This window comes from Phascolarctos cinereus, unplaced genomic scaffold (assembly GCF_003287225.1).
Source record: "Phascolarctos cinereus isolate Bilbo 61053 unplaced genomic scaffold, phaCin_HiC Scaffold_726;HRSCAF=1367, whole genome shotgun sequence".
NCBI classification, from domain to species: Eukaryota; Metazoa; Chordata; class Mammalia; order Diprotodontia; family Phascolarctidae; genus Phascolarctos; species Phascolarctos cinereus.
The window spans coordinates 155,908,029-155,925,049 of record NW_027556098.1 but is presented as its reverse complement, the minus strand read 5'-3'; the positions used below and the strand labels follow the sequence as shown (position 1 = coordinate 155,925,049).

Sequence of the window (17,021 nt, the reverse complement as noted above, 5' to 3'; positions counted from 1 at the left end):
AGAGATGAGGTTTCACATTTTCACTTACTATTTAAGCCTTCCAGTTAATATCCAACCAGTTGCTAAGCAAAAAAGTGTCAATTTTAGAAATAAATATAACACAAAAAGGCATTTTTTGTATAGTAGAATAACGCTTGGGAAATAAGAAGTCCTAACACTAACTACTGTGGCTTTGAAAAAGTCACTTTCTCTGTTAGTTTCTTTAGCTATAAAATTCAGGTAATTAAAAATAATTGTCATAAGGTTATTGTGAACATAGCCTATTGTAAATTATTGTGTAAGGTGCTATAGAAATAAGAGATTATTATCTGCTCATAGGATGTCTATAGGACATGATAGGGTAATGAATCTTAACCACTGATTTGTATAAACTTTCAGTTTAGTTATCTGATCTAGGTGGGGTACCAAGCAGAAGTTCAAAATGAATACACAGACCAAAATATTTTATGCTCATTTCACATTTCCTCATTTTAGGAATGCTTTGTTAGAGAATGCTATCTGTGCCTCTGCCTCCCTGCTTCTTCCATGGTAGAAGAAAGTTGAGCACTTGTGAATGAAAACTAACTTTAACTTAGTTTTACATTGTAGCTTATATTATACCCTTCCCTGTGAAATAGCCTTATGTGATCTATAAAGTATGCCAAAATCATTTGACAAGAGGAGGGAAGGAAGTTCAGAGTAGAGGCCAGCAGGTATAAGTCAGTGCTGTAGCTAAGCTTTACTTGGTACTACCCAAGAATACTGAAAAATGTCAAAATTTTATTTTGAAGGTAAAATACTTAATGAAATCTTGACAGTCTTCTCAGGTTTATTAGAAAATAAAATGTGTAGATCAGGGACCTGGCTTTTAAAGTTTCGTCCATACAAAAAGGGAAAAAGCCCAAACCAATTAGAATTAATCTTTGGGATTTTTTTCATAGTTATACCCAGTGGCATTTAGCTTATAACTAAACACTCTGAAAGCAAAGTTCTGTTGTTGAACCCTAGAAGTAATTCTAGGAATCAGCATGCTAGGCTCTTTGAAAAATAGTGCTAGTAGAAAAGGCATCAGACCTCTTATATTTAATTTAATTTTTATTCTGAACTTAAACACCAAAAATGAAAGGGGGCGGGCATTTCCATATACATAGTCAAACAGAAAAAGGATTGTAAATGAAACTGCAGATTTTATGTACAACTTGCTTTAAAAAAAAAGTTTATAAATTCAACCTGTGCCGTTAAAAGCTATCCTGATTGTACTTTGTTCTCTGCATTAAAAAAAAAGCCTCAGTGACCCTCCTTTCTTTTCTTTCTTCTTTTTTTTTGGGGGGGGTGGTGGTTATCTATCCCTACCCTCTCAGCCTGCCCTGCCCTGTTTCCCCATATTGAAAAAAAGAAAAACTCAGCTGTTGTGACAAATAATGCAGTCAGGCAAAACACATTGCCGCTTTAGCTGTGTTTGAAGAGGTATGTTTTGTTCTGCATCTTGACATTGTTTGTCAGAAGCTACGTAGAATACTTCATCATTGGTAAACATTTATTAAATGCGTATGTTTCTGATATCATACAGTGCTTAAGTCTTTCAAAGTTGTCTTTACAGTGTTTTCATTATCTTGTAGATTGTTCTCCTGGTTCTTCTTACTTCACTGTACATTGTGCATACAGGTCACCACTCCTATTTGATAGAATTCTAGAAACACTACCTATAGCAATTATATGGTGCAGATTAAGATTTTAATTTCTGAACAAATTGATCTAAGGTTTTCAGACACTTGGACATTTTTTCTTACCACTGCAAGTGTATCCATTTGAAGCTTCATTTCACAGGATTTGCCTAACATCATTTTGACTCTATCACTAGCTGTCTGTAGCGTTCATAGCTCTCTTATCAAATGAAGCTTTTGACACTTAGCAATTCATTAAGCAACTTTATACAGTGCAAACAATTCTTTTGATGTCAGACATGCTTTTCATGTCAACTTTCAAGATTTCAGTTCACTATATCATTTCTGTGTCATCTGGGGCTAAAGCATCAGTACAGACCAAACACATTTGTTTTTCCTCTCCATCAATAACAGTTCTTGTGAATCACACTGATAATTATAGTGGCTCATATTTTCTGGATTTGAGATTTTTGCTTTTTGTTTCTGTATTTCTGTTATTTCAGTTGTCCCTCTTATTTTTGTTTGAAAACTGTTATGTAATTATCCATTATAAAGCAAATTTATAAATTAAAAATTATGACATGTATTTTAATTTAATTTTAGAAAACTTCAAATGATTATGAAATGTCATGATATTTCTATTTTTAAATTTTCTGGGTTTTTTTTGAAACTAGCTTATTTTGTTATATTTAGCAAAATGAATAACATAGAGAAATATAATAGACAATGGTACATCTAACTTTCATACAAAGGTTGTTTACCTTCACGCACTTCAAATGTAAGAAACCACGGGAGTGTACAATGCATTGTGTTATGCACTTAGGACTACTCATATAGAGTAGCAAATCATGCTTGTATTGAGTATCTATTCACATTTGACTTTGCACACAATATTTCAGTTATTTGATGTTATTTGATGCTCTATTCATTGTCATTTGGAGTCAGTTTGCCATGTTAATTTCAGTCATATTAAATGAGATTTCAACTTTGTCAAAAACTGAATATTTATAGAGTTGTTCAGCCCTGTCTTACTCTTTGTGACCCCATTTGGGATTTCCTTGGCAAAGATACTGGAGTAGTCATTTCTTTCTCTAGCTCATTTTTGCAGATGAGGAATTGAGGCAAACAAGATTCAGTGACTTGCTGAGATTTACACAGCTAGTAAGTATCTGAGGCCAGATTTGAATTCATGAAGATGAGTCCTCGTGACTCTGGGCCCAGCACTTTATTCACTGCATCACCTAGCTGACTGATTTATAGAGTAGTTGTGCTCAAATATCCAGTAATTTTGCCTATTGCTTCATGTTTCCTAGGAAAGTATATTCTAGGGTTCAGAAAACTGCTATATGGTTACTTATGCAAGTAATGATATTCTCAATATGTAGATAAATTAATTGAAATTTCAGTGACTTGCATAAGGTCACAAACGAGTAAGTGATAGAGACTAGACATGAACTCAGGTCTTTCACATTATGTGTAGTTGTTAAATGGTGCTGTACATGCAAAGGTATCTTCAGAATGTCCTCAATTACCACTGAGCCTGAAGATATCAACTTAGTACAGGGCATTCCCTGAAATGCTGGAGATTAGATAGATAGATAGATAGATAGATAGATAGATAGATAGATAGATAGATATACATACACACACAGAGCCTGAAGCAGTTTAGTAGCACAATTATTAATGTGTGAAAATACATTTAATGTGAGACATGTACATTCCCTCCCACCCCCACCAAATACATACCACATTCCTGGATTCATTAAGGGAATAAGTGACACAGTAGGATTACATGGATGTAGGAAGGAAAATTCTAGACTAGGAACCTGAGACCACTTTAGTTGTGCTGCCTTGATGATGGGAATCCTGCCTGACACCTCTTCTTGTCCTTGGAGCTCTGTGCCTGCAGTTTTGTGAGGGCTAATCTCACTGACCCTTTTATACAAACCTGCCATCTACAGGAAGGCCCAGCTTGGGCAGAAAGGTGGATCTGCTCTCAAGATCATAGATTTAAGTTGGATGCAATCTTATAGGTCATCTTAGTCAAACCCTCTCATTTTGTGGAAGAGGAAAGCAAGGCGAAGATGAGTACTTGCCCCTTATCACACAGGTAATTGGCAGAGCCAGAATTTGAACATAGGTCCTCTGAGTCCAAATCCAGGGTTTCCCACCACAATATTCTGTCTCTGTAGCAATAATTGCACCTGTCTTCTTTATGCATTTTGTTCTGCTGTGTTGGCTTCCTATTACTCTTATCTTGTTGCTTGTTCCTCCATGCTATATTGCTTTTCTTGCTGAATCTTTATAATAATAATAATAATAATAATAATAATAATAATACACTTTTAAATAGTGCTTTAGGATTTACAACTTTCCTCACACCACGCCTGTTGCACAGGTAATACAAGTGTTAATGGTTGTTTGTTGTTGTTATTCTGTTATTTTCAGTCATGTCTGACTCTTGATGACCCCATTTGGAGTTTTCTTGGCAGAGATACTAGAGTGGTTTGCTATTTCCTTCTCTAGTTGATTTTACAGATGAGAAAACTGAGGCAAATAGGGTTAAGTACTCGCCCAGGGTAACACAGCCAGATTTGAATTCAAAAAGAAGATAAATGTTCCTGGCTCCTGCATTGTACCCACTGTGTCACCTACCTGTGTTTACAATAATGATAGCTGTGATAATAATAATGAATAATAATAGCATTTATTTGACACTTTAAGGTTTGCAAAATGCTTTTAGTAATAATAGTTAGCTAGCCTTTATATAACTCTTAAAGTTTTGATAAATGCTTTAAAAACATTATTTCATTTAACTTGCTGACCCGGTGAGAGGTACGTGCTATTATTGCTCCCAACCCGTCACCCCATTGCCATGCACAGCTTGTGCAACTGAAACAAAATTTGGACTCAGGTCTTCTGGATTCCAGGTCCAGCATTCTGTCCACTGTGCACCTGATTCTTAAAGAGGTTAAGTGATTTGCCAGTGGTTATACAGCTAAGTATCAGCACCAGGAATCCAAGCATTAGATAGGTCTTTGAAAGGAAAGGGAATAATGCGCGTAGGATGACCCAGACCCCAAAAGCTCCAAAGTAGCATACAATTACAAGCTATTTTTGTTTAACTCAACTTATCTCCTATCTCCAGTTAGAGGTTTCATTATTTCTTTTTTTAGTTGTATGCCTGCTTTTTAGTTGTCTTAAGATATTAAAGGCCAGTACTAATTCTCTTAGCACAAAAGTATGTAAAGAAGAGCCATTTATCATTTCAGCAATCCATAACTTAAAAAGAAATTTTCCTTTTGATTGAATCTTAGATTTTCACTCCCTTTTTGCTTTGATTTGTCTAGATTATATGTTACAATTGATCCTTTTTTCTCTTTGATTTATAGATATGTTTAGTTAAGTAATAAAACCAAAGTGAAGACATTAGGATCAGGGGTGGGGAACTTGTGGCCTCGAGGCCACATGTGGCCTTCTAGGTGCTTGATTACTGCCTTTTGACTCAGTTCAACTTTTACAGAACAAAAAAGGATTTGTTCTGTGAAGTTTGGATTCAGTCAAAGGGCCACACTTCTTAGAGGTCAACATGTGACCTAGAGGCCCCAGGTTTCCCACCCCTGCATTAGATCATATGTTTATGATGAAAGAAATACTTGTTCTTCAGGTATCTATGTGTGCTTTTCTTAAATATCTTCAGCTCCCATAATAAAGGTTTAATCTACATAAATTTGTATAATATATGTTAAGAACATATATATCAATACAATTATCAGCCATGATTCTAGAGGCTTAATGATGAAATATATTATTGACCTGATACAGAAGTGATAGATTTAGAGTGCAGAGTTAGATATGTAGATATTATATAGGTATATATGTATGTATGTGTATTAGCATTTAGACAATGTGATTTTTGCTTGTCTGTGCATATTTGTTACAAGCTATTTTTCATTTCTGTTTTTTTCAGTGGAGTGGGAGGTGAGGAGAGTAAATAGATTTCTGCTAATTAAAAAAATTATTAAATATACTTTCAGGAGAGGTCACTATTGTTTTGCTTAATTGTTTTATTTGTTACAAGAGACTCACCTCTCATGAATGGGAGTAATCTATAAAAGTTTGTAAATCTATAGATATATTTTATATATTACACCTATTCATATATTGTCTAGAAATACACTTTTATGTTACTATGAAGTTTATTATTAAATAGAAAATGAAATTTGGCTTTAATGACACATTATTTTAGAACTAAGTTTTTTAAATTGAGTTATATGCCTGGATACATAAAGTAGTACATACTTTATTCTGCTATTTGAAGACTTTATTTTTTGAAACATTCAAACATTATAGTGTTGTTAATTAAGAATAAATGCTTCAGCATTTTTCATATAATGCATTGAACATTTTAATGTAGTTATAGGGAATGTGTGTTTTATTGCGGAGAATGTGGGGCTAGATGATCAAAAATGGTTTTGTTGCATTCTTTTTCTTCTGTCATTTGGTAACTTAAAATTTTATCTGGAAATCAAATGATGAAGGCTATGTTAATTAGAGTTGATGTTAATTTATCTGATTAAAAAATTAATTTCAGTATTTTAAAATAAACCTCTATAATTCTGAAGTAATTTAATGAATATACATCAGACATTAGTATCTTCTGCAGCATAATTCTTTAAATACAGATTTGTCCCAATTTAAGAAAATCAGATTCAGGAACATTTAACTTTATAAAACACATAAATTAAGGTGTTAGAGAATAACATTCTGCTTTACATGAAGATTTTACCTTGAAAACAAGCTCATATAATGCATATATATGCAGACATTGAATAATTCCATATACTTACACTTGGTCTACATGCACCTTTTCTGGAATAAGGAATGTGATGTAGATTTGTATTATTTGGCTTGCTATTGCATTCCCCACAGTAGCATGTCTCTTCTCCTCAAACCATCCACACCAACTCCTCATATATCCCTCTCTGCATAGGACTTTGTTTTACACTTTCCTGAGAAAATAGAGGCCGTTCAGCATAAATTTATTCTTTTCAGTTCCATCCATTGTTTCTTTCTCCCTCTGAGGAAGATGTAGAACTTTTCCCTGCTAAAACCCTAGATTCCAGAAATTAAAGAGGAAGAGGTCCCATATATACAAAAAAATTTATACCAGCTTTTTTTGTTGTGACAAAAAACTTGAAAATAAAGAGATAGCCATCAATTAAGAAATGGTTGAAATCATTTGATTTCCACATAAAATTTTAATAGTTACCAAATGAATGTAATGTAGTATTATTGTACTGTAACAAATTAGGAAATGTTCAGTCGCGTTCTAACTTTTTGTCATCCTGTTTTGGGTTTTCTTGGCAAAGATACTGAAGTGGTTTCCCACTTCCTTCTCTAGCTCTTTCTACAGATGAGGAAACCAAGACGAAGTGATTTGCCCAGATGAATCTTCCTGACTTCAGGCCTAGCGCTCTATCTTCTGTGGCCACCTGGCCGCCAGAATGAGAAAATAGATGATATCAAAGAGATAGAGAAAGACATAAACTGATGCAGAGTGAAGTAAGCAGAACCAGAATAATTTATACAAAAAAAGTATAGACAAACAACTTTGAAAGCTCTAAGAACCATGATCGATGCAATGACCATCTGTGATTCTGGATGAGAAATGATAAAACATATTATCTGCCTTCTGACATAGAGATGATGGATTTAGAGTGCAAAATGAGACATGTATTTACATACATATTTGCATTTAGCCAATGTAGGAGTCTGTTTTGCTTGTCTATGCATATTTGTTACAAATAAATTTTCCTTTTCTGTTTTCTTTTCTGTTTCTTACTCCCCAATAGGGTGGGGATAAGAGGAAGACTAAATAGATTTCTGTTAATTAAACTAATAAATGAACTTTCAGGAGACTCGCCTCTATTCCCCTCTCCTCCTCTGCCCTGTATCTTTATTAACAATTTGTTCTCTGGTTTCTTCCTTGCTGCAATGTTTTTTTATGCCCAGACACTCCTCCTTCCTTAAAGAACAAACCAAAAAAACCTTTTACTTGACCATGCTGTACTCTCAAGCTATTACTGGAGAAATCTCTTTCATAGCCAAATTCACATAAGTCAAGTCTTTGCTTCTACTTCATCTCCTCACTTTTTATTCCCTCCCAGTTCGAGTTCTAACTCTATCACCTACTCGATGAATTTGGTACCTGGCTCACAGTTCTCTCCTCTCCAACTCCTGCCCTCATATAGGAGACTTTATATATGTTGACTCTCCTTCCATGACTTATTTCTCCACCCCACCTCAGCCAAAGACAGTCATAACCTTGATCTTACCCTCAATCACAAATGTACCACTTCTGTGTTCAAGAATTCTGAAGTCTCCTTATCTGACCATAATCTGTTGATTTTTCACCACTCCCTCTGCCTTTCCTTATCAACCCTACTCTTTATCTGCACTGTGACCTCCAGTGCCTTGACCTCAGTTCTCTCCCAGGTTATCTCCCTTGCATTAGCCACTCTTTCCTCATTTCCCCATCTTGACCCCATGGTGAACCAATTCAGCTTTACACTGTACTCCTCTCTTGAATTCCTAGCTCACTTATCATTTCATTGATTAGGCCCTGCCAAGCTTCAGCCCTTCTGACTAGGTCCCCAACAAATTGCCGTTACAAAACTTCCACCGGACCCTCACTGCTACTACATAATTATCGTTTACTTGCCTTATCAACTCATGTACTCTCCTTAGTGGTTCTTTCAGACCATTTCATCCCTCTTTAAACCTCTCGTGGCTTCCCCCACTACCAGAGATCCTTGCAGTTGAGGCCATTCACCATGAGCTTCCTCTTTCCCCCTCTTCCTCATCTCCTTTCACTCAGGTGCCTTCTGCCACTTTCTTCTCTACTCCTGTCTCACATGATGAGGTGACCTTATTCCTTATTAAGGCTAACCCCTTTACTTCTTTAAGTGTTTTCATTTTATCCTGTCTCCTCCATCCAATTGTCCCCTTTGTTATTCTCAGTCTTTCACTCATTTTCAGTTTTTCCCTATCTGCTGGCTCCTTCCTTATTTCCAACAAACATGCCAGTGTTTCCTTTATCCTCAAGAAACCCTTATGCAGTCCTTCCATCAGGGGCAGCTCGGCAGCTCGGTGGCGCAGTGAATAGAGCTCTGGCCTTGGAGTCAGGAGGACCTGAGTTCAAATCCAAACTCAGACACTTAACACTTACTAGCTGTGTCACCCCAGGCAAGTTACTTAACCCAATCACCTCACCAAAAAGCAAAAAAAAAAAAAAACCTACCATCCCTGCAAACTGTCATCCTATATCTCTTCTTTCTTTTGTACCTAAACTTCTCAAAAGGCCATCTATTAGAGATGTCTCCATTTTCTCTCCGCTCCCTTCTTAACCCCTTATAATCTGGCTTCTGCCTTATCACTCCACCAAAACTGCCCTCTCCAAAGTTACCAGTGATGGGTTAGTTGCCAAAGCCATTGGCCTTTCCTTAATCTTCATTCTCTTTGACCTCTCTGCAGCCTTGAAACTGTTGATCACCCTCTTCTTGATACTCTCTTTTCTACACATTTTCTGGACACCACTCTCTCCTGGTTTTCCTCCTACCTGTCTGACCTCATTTACCTTTTCTGGCTCTTCATCCAGATCATGCCTTCTACCTGTAGGTGTCACTCTGGGTCCTGGTCTCTTTTCTCCCTCTGTTGGTCATTTCTCCCTTTAATTGGTCATCTCAATCAGCTCCCATGGAATTAACTACTCCTCTAGGCTGATTATTGTCAAATCTACCTTTCCTGCCCCATCCTTTCTGCTGACCTAATCTCCAGCTGCTTTTCAGACATCTTGAACAGGATGTGCAGTAGACATCTTAAATTCAGCATGTCCAAAAACCAAACTTATATTTCCTCTTAAACCCTGTCCCTCCTCCCATTCCTTCTTACTGTAGGTACCACCATCTTCTCAGTTCCCTAGGCTCAAAGCCTAGAAGTCATCCTAAGCTTCTCACTCTCTCTTACCTCCTATATTCAATCTGTTGCCAAGTCTATCATATCTTAAATATGTCCCCTTCTCTCCTCTGACATTGCCCACGCTTGAGTGCAGGCCCCCATCAGCTCTTGCCTGGACTATTGCAATAAACTGCTGGTGGGTAGCTCTGCTGCAGTCTTCCCTCCAAAATGATTTTCCTAAAGCATTGATCTGACTGTATTGCTCCCCTACCCAGTAAATCCCCCTGACTCCCTATTGCTTCTAGGCTCAAATGCAAAATCCTATTTAGCATTCTGTGTCCTTCATAACCTACTTTTCCTCCCACCTTCCAGTCTTCTTACACCTTATTCCTTACCACATACTCCTCAGTCCAGTGATACTGGCCTCCTGGCTGTTCCCTGGACAAGACACTCCATCTCTCAGCTCCTGGTATTTTCTCTGGAACTTTCTTTTTCCTCATCTTTACCTCCCGGCTTCCCTGACTTCTTCAAGCCCCAATTAAATTCCCATCTTTTACACTTTTAGAAGCCTTTCCCAATCCGTCTTAATAGTGCCTTTCCTCTCTATTATTTCCTACTTACATTGTATGTAGTTCCTATGTGTTTGTTTACACGTTTTCTCCCCCAGTAGATTGTGAGCTCCTTCAGGGCAGGGAATGTCTTTTGCTTCTTTTTGTATTCCCATCACTTACAGTGCCTGGCACAAAATAGGTGCTTAATAAATGTTTGTTGATTGATTGATTGATTACTGTAATCATTCTTTTCCTACTTACCAGTGATCTCTTAATTGCTAAATTCTGTCCTTGTCTCAGCCCTTCTGGACCTAGCTTGGCATCTTTTGACACAGTTTATCATCCTCCTTGATACTTTACATCCTAAATTTTTGTGATACTGCTCTCTACTGGTTCTTTTCTTGCCAGTCTACCTGCTTCTTAATCTCCCCTGCATATCATCACCCATGTTCTGCTTTCTCCCTGGTATATTTAAGCCTTTCACAATCTAGCGATCTTTTATCTTTAAAACAACAACAACCTGTTTTATTAATGATCTTTTAAAAAAAAGTCATCACTTCCTAGTAACTAATCTCTAATAAAATCCTCTTTTGAAACATATATTTGTGAAATACATATCAAGGCATTGACAGTACCTGAAAATATACATCTTATTCTGTATCTGTAGTCTACTACCTCTTTGCTTTTAGGTGTGAGACATGCATGGGACTCAGCAAGTTCTCTGAAGTCACTGGTCACTGCATTCATCAGAGTTGTGAAGTCTTTCAGTGTGGTTTTCATGCACATTATTAAAGTAATTGTATTAGTCTTCTATTTACTTTGCTCTTCATTAGTCCATACTATTCTTCCTATATTTCTCTGAATTTCTTGATTTGTCCTTTCTAATACCATAATACTAGTATGTTGCATTCATATACCGTAGTTTGTTCAACTGTCCCCCATTTGATGGACTCTGTCCTTCCTTCCAGTGATTTTCTATTACAAAAAAATTGTTGCTAGAAGTCTTTTTGCATATGTGATACTTTTCCATCTAACTTGGACCTCTGAGTATATGCCTTGTGAAACTGTCACTCAAAGGTTATTACTACTTACAGTTAATTATCTTTTTTTCACAGTCCCTACCAGGTTTGGACCATTTCACAGCCCTTCCAACAGTATATTACTGTGTCTTTCTTCCCACAACATTTATTTTTTTTGTGCTTTGTCATGCAGTGCTATGAGGTGAAACTTTGGTGGTGGTGTTTTAATTTGAATTTCTCATATTAGTGATTTGTTTAATTGGATAATAATGAACTGATCATTGAATTTTGAACTCATGTATCATGTTAATTTGTTAACTAAAAATTACCAATTGATTTGTTCTCAGTGCTGTTTAACTTGCCAAACAATTATTAAACACCTCTTATATGCATAAAAATGTGATCTGTATATCTCTCAAAATACTGTGTAGTACTTACTGTTCATTCAAAGAATATATTTCAATAGGAGATAACCAAATACATGGTGTAACAAGGTATTTTGTAACAGGTTTTAGTGATTAAAGAAAAATTAGATATTTAATTATATTTTTGAAGGTTTGAATGAGATTTTGCAATGATGATCAACTATGTGAATAGAAATGATTTGTTATCATGATAATGTTTTATTCTGTAATATGCTTAATTCTTACTGCAATTTAAAATTTTATTTTTAGGCTCAACATGAACAACATATCTAGTACTCAAGAATCTCTTACGCCTAAAAATTCTTGTTTGAAAAGTGAGTTTGAAGATCAGCTGTTGTTTTTACCTGAAAAATTAAGAGCAAGATTACTTCCTTTCCAGAAGGATGGTATCACCTTTGCATTGAAAAGAAATGGCAGGTAAAAAAATTCAGCATTACTAGGTTTAAAATGTAAAATTATACTAACTATTGCTCTGAATTATGCAGATGTCTTATTTTACAAATAATTTCCTGGAATTACAGAATTTAAGAGTTTAAAGGGATACCAGTGGCTATTTAGTCTAATAAAAAATCCTTTCTACAAATTTCTAAAAAGTATTCAGCCCATGCTTGAAGACCTCATTTTAGGGGAAATCCATTTCCCCCTTAGGCATCCCAGTCTACTTGTAGGCTGCTCCTGTTTTTTTCTTAAATCCAGTCTAAATCTACTTTTTGCCACCTGTGCCAGTTTCTCTTCAGTTTTGCCCCCGAGGGCTAACAAAACTAAACCTAATCTTATTTGTCCCTCTAATTTCCTCTTTCAAAGTAAATATCCTCCTTCAAAGTAAACAGCCTCTTTAGCTAGTCTTTGATTGGCATATTCTTTAGTCATCTCACCATTTTGGTTATCCCTAGCTTCACAGAAGTGTAAAATTGAGATTTGGATGAAAGCTCAATGGTCATCCATTTTGATCCCTCTCAAAAAGAATCTCAATTATACTATACCCAAAAAATGGGCATCTAGGGAGAGGGAAGCATCTCATCCTCAAGTCATCCCGTTTCACTTGTGGCTACTTGTAATTGTTAATACATTTTTCCTGATATCAAGCTAATTACCTCCTTTAAACTTCTACCCATTGTTCCTGGTTCTGCCCTATGGGGCCAAAAAGAACAAATAAAATCCCTCCGTGACATCATAACCCTTCACTTACTTGAGGATAACTATTGGTTCTCCCCTGTGCCCTGTTTTTTTTTTCTTTTGCAGGCTAAGCAGGCTCAGTTTCTAAACTGATCCTCATATGATAGAGGGTAAGGCCCTCCACCATTGTAGTTGCTCTTCTCTGGGTACTGCTCAGTATCCTTTAACTTGATATTCCAGAAATAAACTCAGTTCAATGAGGCTTTATCAGGACAGAGTACAATGTTCTGGTTCTTGGAAGTTGTGGTTCTCTTAACATAGTCCAAGATCGCATTAGCTCTGTTGGCTGTCACATATTGCTGACATGTATTGAGCTTGCAATCCATCAAAGCCCCAGATCTTTTTCAGAACAACTGCTATCTAACAGTGCCTCCCCCTATTTGTACTTGTGAATTTGATTTTTCTTGTACTTGCATGTAAGAAGTTATATTTATCCTTATTGAATTTCATTTTATTAGATTGAGCTCAGTGTTCTAGTCTGTTAGGGTCTTTTTGGATCTTAACTCCATCTTTTATTGTGTTAGGTATCCTTTTTGATGGTCATGCCATCCATGCCTTTAGTCAAGTCATTGATAAAAATATGAATCAGCACAGGGCCAAGAACAGATCCCTGGATATACTATGGGATACCTTCTGTCACGTTGACTTTGAACCTTTAAGCTTTTTGAGTTTAGTCATCCAGTTATGAATCCATCTCATTGTATTACTATCTAATCCATATCCTTCCATCTTGGTAAAAATAGTGTGAGGCAATTTATCAAAGAAGAATTTTAAATCTAGCTAAATTATATCTACAGTATTTTCATCTATTGTTTATTGTAATCCTGTCAAAATGGAAAAAAAGTCTGGCAGGACCAGTCCTTGATGAATCCATGCTGGCTGTTTGTCACCCCCCTGTGGACGCACTCTGTCTTGTCTTGTGTTCATTCTAAAATACTGCTGCAGAAACTAGTTTCCTAGTTGTGTTCTGACCCAAAGAAACCAATACCTGTTTTATTCTGGACTCGTCCTTTCATTACCGTGAAAGGTAGTATTATCTTTTTTGGCTGTCATGGCACAGTATTGCCTCATATACAACTTGGAATGAGCTAAAACTTCCTTTTTATTTTTATTTCCTGTCCTTTACTCATGAAGTTGATTTTTTTTTAAAGCAGGGTTACTTTTGTCACTATTAAATTTAATCTTTCTTACATTCAACCCATTGCTATAACTCTTCCAGAATTTTTTTCAGATCCTATTATCCAAGATGTTAGCTATTCCTCCAAGATTTTTTTATCTGCAAAACTGACAAACATGCCTTATTAATTTCATACCAGTTACTGGTAAAAAGGTGGGATATCAATGGGCCCAGGACAGGTTCCTATGGTCTTCACTATAGATAACCTCCAGAATATCAATAACCTATTATTGCCTTATCTTGGCCTCTGGTGATTTATTCTTGATCAAAACCTCACTGTAGCCTTATCTTTCTCCATTTTGTCTATGGGATAGTGTAAGACATTATGTTAAATGTTCTATTGAAATCCTGGCATGGTTTAGCAGAAACACTCTACTTTTTTGTCCAGTTTAGTAATCCTGTCAAAAAAATGAAATGTTAGTCTAGCGTAAAGTCCTTGATGAAGCCATGCTGATTCTGTTTGTGATCATTTCATTGATTCCCTTTCTAAGTATTCAGAATTTCCTGTTATACCAGGAGTAGAAGGGTAAGTTATTGGACCTTGGGTTGTAGACTTGAGCTCCTTAATTTGTTGACAGTCAAGGCAGCGTTGGCACCCCTCAGGGAATTATGAACTATCCCTAATTGTCTCTTCTTCCTGTGTCTTTTGCTCTATGACTCCTTGCCTCATGATACTTGTGGCTCTGTATCATCATTCCTTTTAGTACGGGAAGCAGATTCCTTCTGGGATGGTCCACCTTTCCCTACCAGAGCACTGTACCTCTTTCATAGCTCCAAGTGCTCAGTGGTACTTCTTCCCATACTCTTTTGGGCTGCATTCTTTATGATAGCCTTATGATACTGGTTAGAACTGCTTCTGTCTCTTTACCTACTCTTCATTTGCCTTGATAACTGGGAGATAGATAAAAATATGAGTCTCTATCCCTTTAGTTTCCTACTGTAGGGGGTAGATCTTGCACTTTGTGCGTACATGGTTATTTTTAGTTACTAGCAGAAACAAACATAACTTACTCTTTGGAGATCACTGCAAAATTCTCCTTGCCTAGCAATCTTCCTTTAAGGAAGGTAACAGTCCTTCATCTTGTACATAACTCATGGCTAACTCTTATGGTTAATAGTTGTGTCAGAACTTGTTTCTGTAGGACTCTGAATGGAGCTAGGGCTTTTATGGTGATGAGAGGATCTATTTTACTTAGGTGCCTTTAAATGGTAGTTTTATAATTCTGTCATACAGTGGTATAAGCTGAAGTAGATGTTTAAGCAGAAATTCAATTATCCAATTAGTTCTGTCACCTTATTTCACCTTACCACTCAACTCTAGGTGTTTCTTGTACATCTCTGGCTCCTAGGCTCTCTGTCCCCACTGGGAGGCTAGAAGAAAGATCTCTTGAGGCTTAATTAACTTAGGAAACAAAAGGATACAAGATATAATCCAGTCATCTAATTAGTTCTGCCCCTACTGTATCACCTTGTTATTGGTCTTCTGCTAGTTATTTGATATTTATGAGGGGGTGTATGTGTGTGCACTCCTATGTATGAGTATGTCCATACATATTTTTATGTATATACACATTCAGTGAAAAACTGATAACATTTGTCTTAATTGGCCTAAATGCATAATAATTCTTCTATTTAAGGAATTTATTAAACTGAAAAGAATGAAGTACTTGCTGAAGTTAGGTTAGGATAGCTTTTCAGTTCTTAAGGTTTTGTGCAATTTTTAAAAATCATAATTCATTTAAGAAAAGATCCTGTCTTCACTGCAGAATTCCTTGACTGAAGAATACTAATGAATTTCTCAAAACAATGATTTACTTTGGTAGAATGTTGTCAAAGTCCATTCTATAGTAAACTTCATGGAAATGGACTATCATAATACTTTTACTGTGTAAGGAATCGTGTTTCATGGTTATTATTAGAAGTCACATTTTTATGTTCCTCAACCTTGTTATCACTAGACAATTAGCTTCCCTAAATTGGAGCAGCTAGGTGGTATAATGGATAAAGCACTGGGATTGGAGTCTTGGAAGACCTGAATTCAAATGTGGCCTCAGACACTATCTGTAAATCACTTAGCTTCTGCTTCCTTATCAGTAAAATGTGGATAGTAATAGCACCAACCTTTCAGGTTTTTGTGAGAATCAAATGAGATAATAATTATAAGGCACTTAATACAGCACCTAACACAGTAAGCAGTATAAATGTTAGGTATAATTATTATTATTATTATTCCCTCACATAACCAAATATAGATAAAGGTTGTCTTGTAGTAGTTAGATTTCTGTTGTCCACTTCTGCAAAAAGAGTGAGAGGTCATTTGCTTACCCCTTCTCCTTGGCCGAGTTTGGTCATTGGAATTATGTGGCATTCACTTTGGCTTATTTTTGCTTTTTCTATTTATGTTGGAGTTATTGTCTGTATTATTTTCCTAGTTCTTCAGATTTCCTTCTGCATCAGTTCCTCTTGTCAGCAGGCAATCACAATGTCACAAGACCTATGTGAAAACCAGGTTTATTACAAGAGAAATGAACATGCATGTGGAACCCAAAAGGTTCACAGTCCTTACAGAAGTTTGTATATTTATAACTGAACAATAAAAGAAGGAGAAAACAGGAAGTGGTGTGGCATGAGAGGGGGAAGGTGCAGTAACCCTTCCGGAAGGGAAGGAGCAAGGCACTAGCAAAAGCTGCATTTTTTTCCCTTGAGAGGACTCCTAGACTATGAAGATAGGAGGGTCCACTTATCTGCAAAGGACCCCAACTGCACAAGCCTTATCCCAACCTGGCACAGACTGGCGGGCACCTCCTTGCCTCCCAAGGACACATAGGGAGTCCAGCTTGGGGAACCACAACAAATTATGTCAGCTCTGTGAACTTGACACACTCAGGGCCTCCTGCATGCTCTGCATCCAGTGTTTCTGGAAAATATGGCAGCTCAAAAAGACAAGTTCAGGGACCCCTTAACAGCCCTTAACACACTGAATTCTTCATTTTATAGCATAGCAATATTTACTTTTTTTTCATATGTCACAGTTCGTTTGGCTGTTCACTATTTTATAGGCACCTACTTCA

At 36.5% G+C, this 17,021-nt stretch overlaps 1 protein-coding gene across 4 annotated transcripts in view; it reads left to right on the top strand.

Moving 5' to 3' along the window:
* Nucleotides 1-17,021, top strand: part of ZRANB3 (zinc finger RANBP2-type containing 3) — a 205,103-nt gene that overhangs the window by 7,319 nt on the left and 180,763 nt on the right. For 3 of the 4 annotated variants that reach the window (XR_002328783.2, XM_078146830.1, XM_021009480.2), the window contains exon 2: nt 11,847-12,014. Coding sequence is in view for 3 of the 4 variants with exons in the window: in XM_078146830.1 (XP_078002956.1) it covers nt 11,854-12,014 (161 nt within the window). In the remaining variant the exon portion in view is untranslated. Of the gene's footprint in view, nt 1-7,047; nt 7,209-11,846; nt 12,015-17,021 lie in introns of all 4 variants that reach the window. The other variant, XM_021009481.2, reaches the window with a different exon arrangement.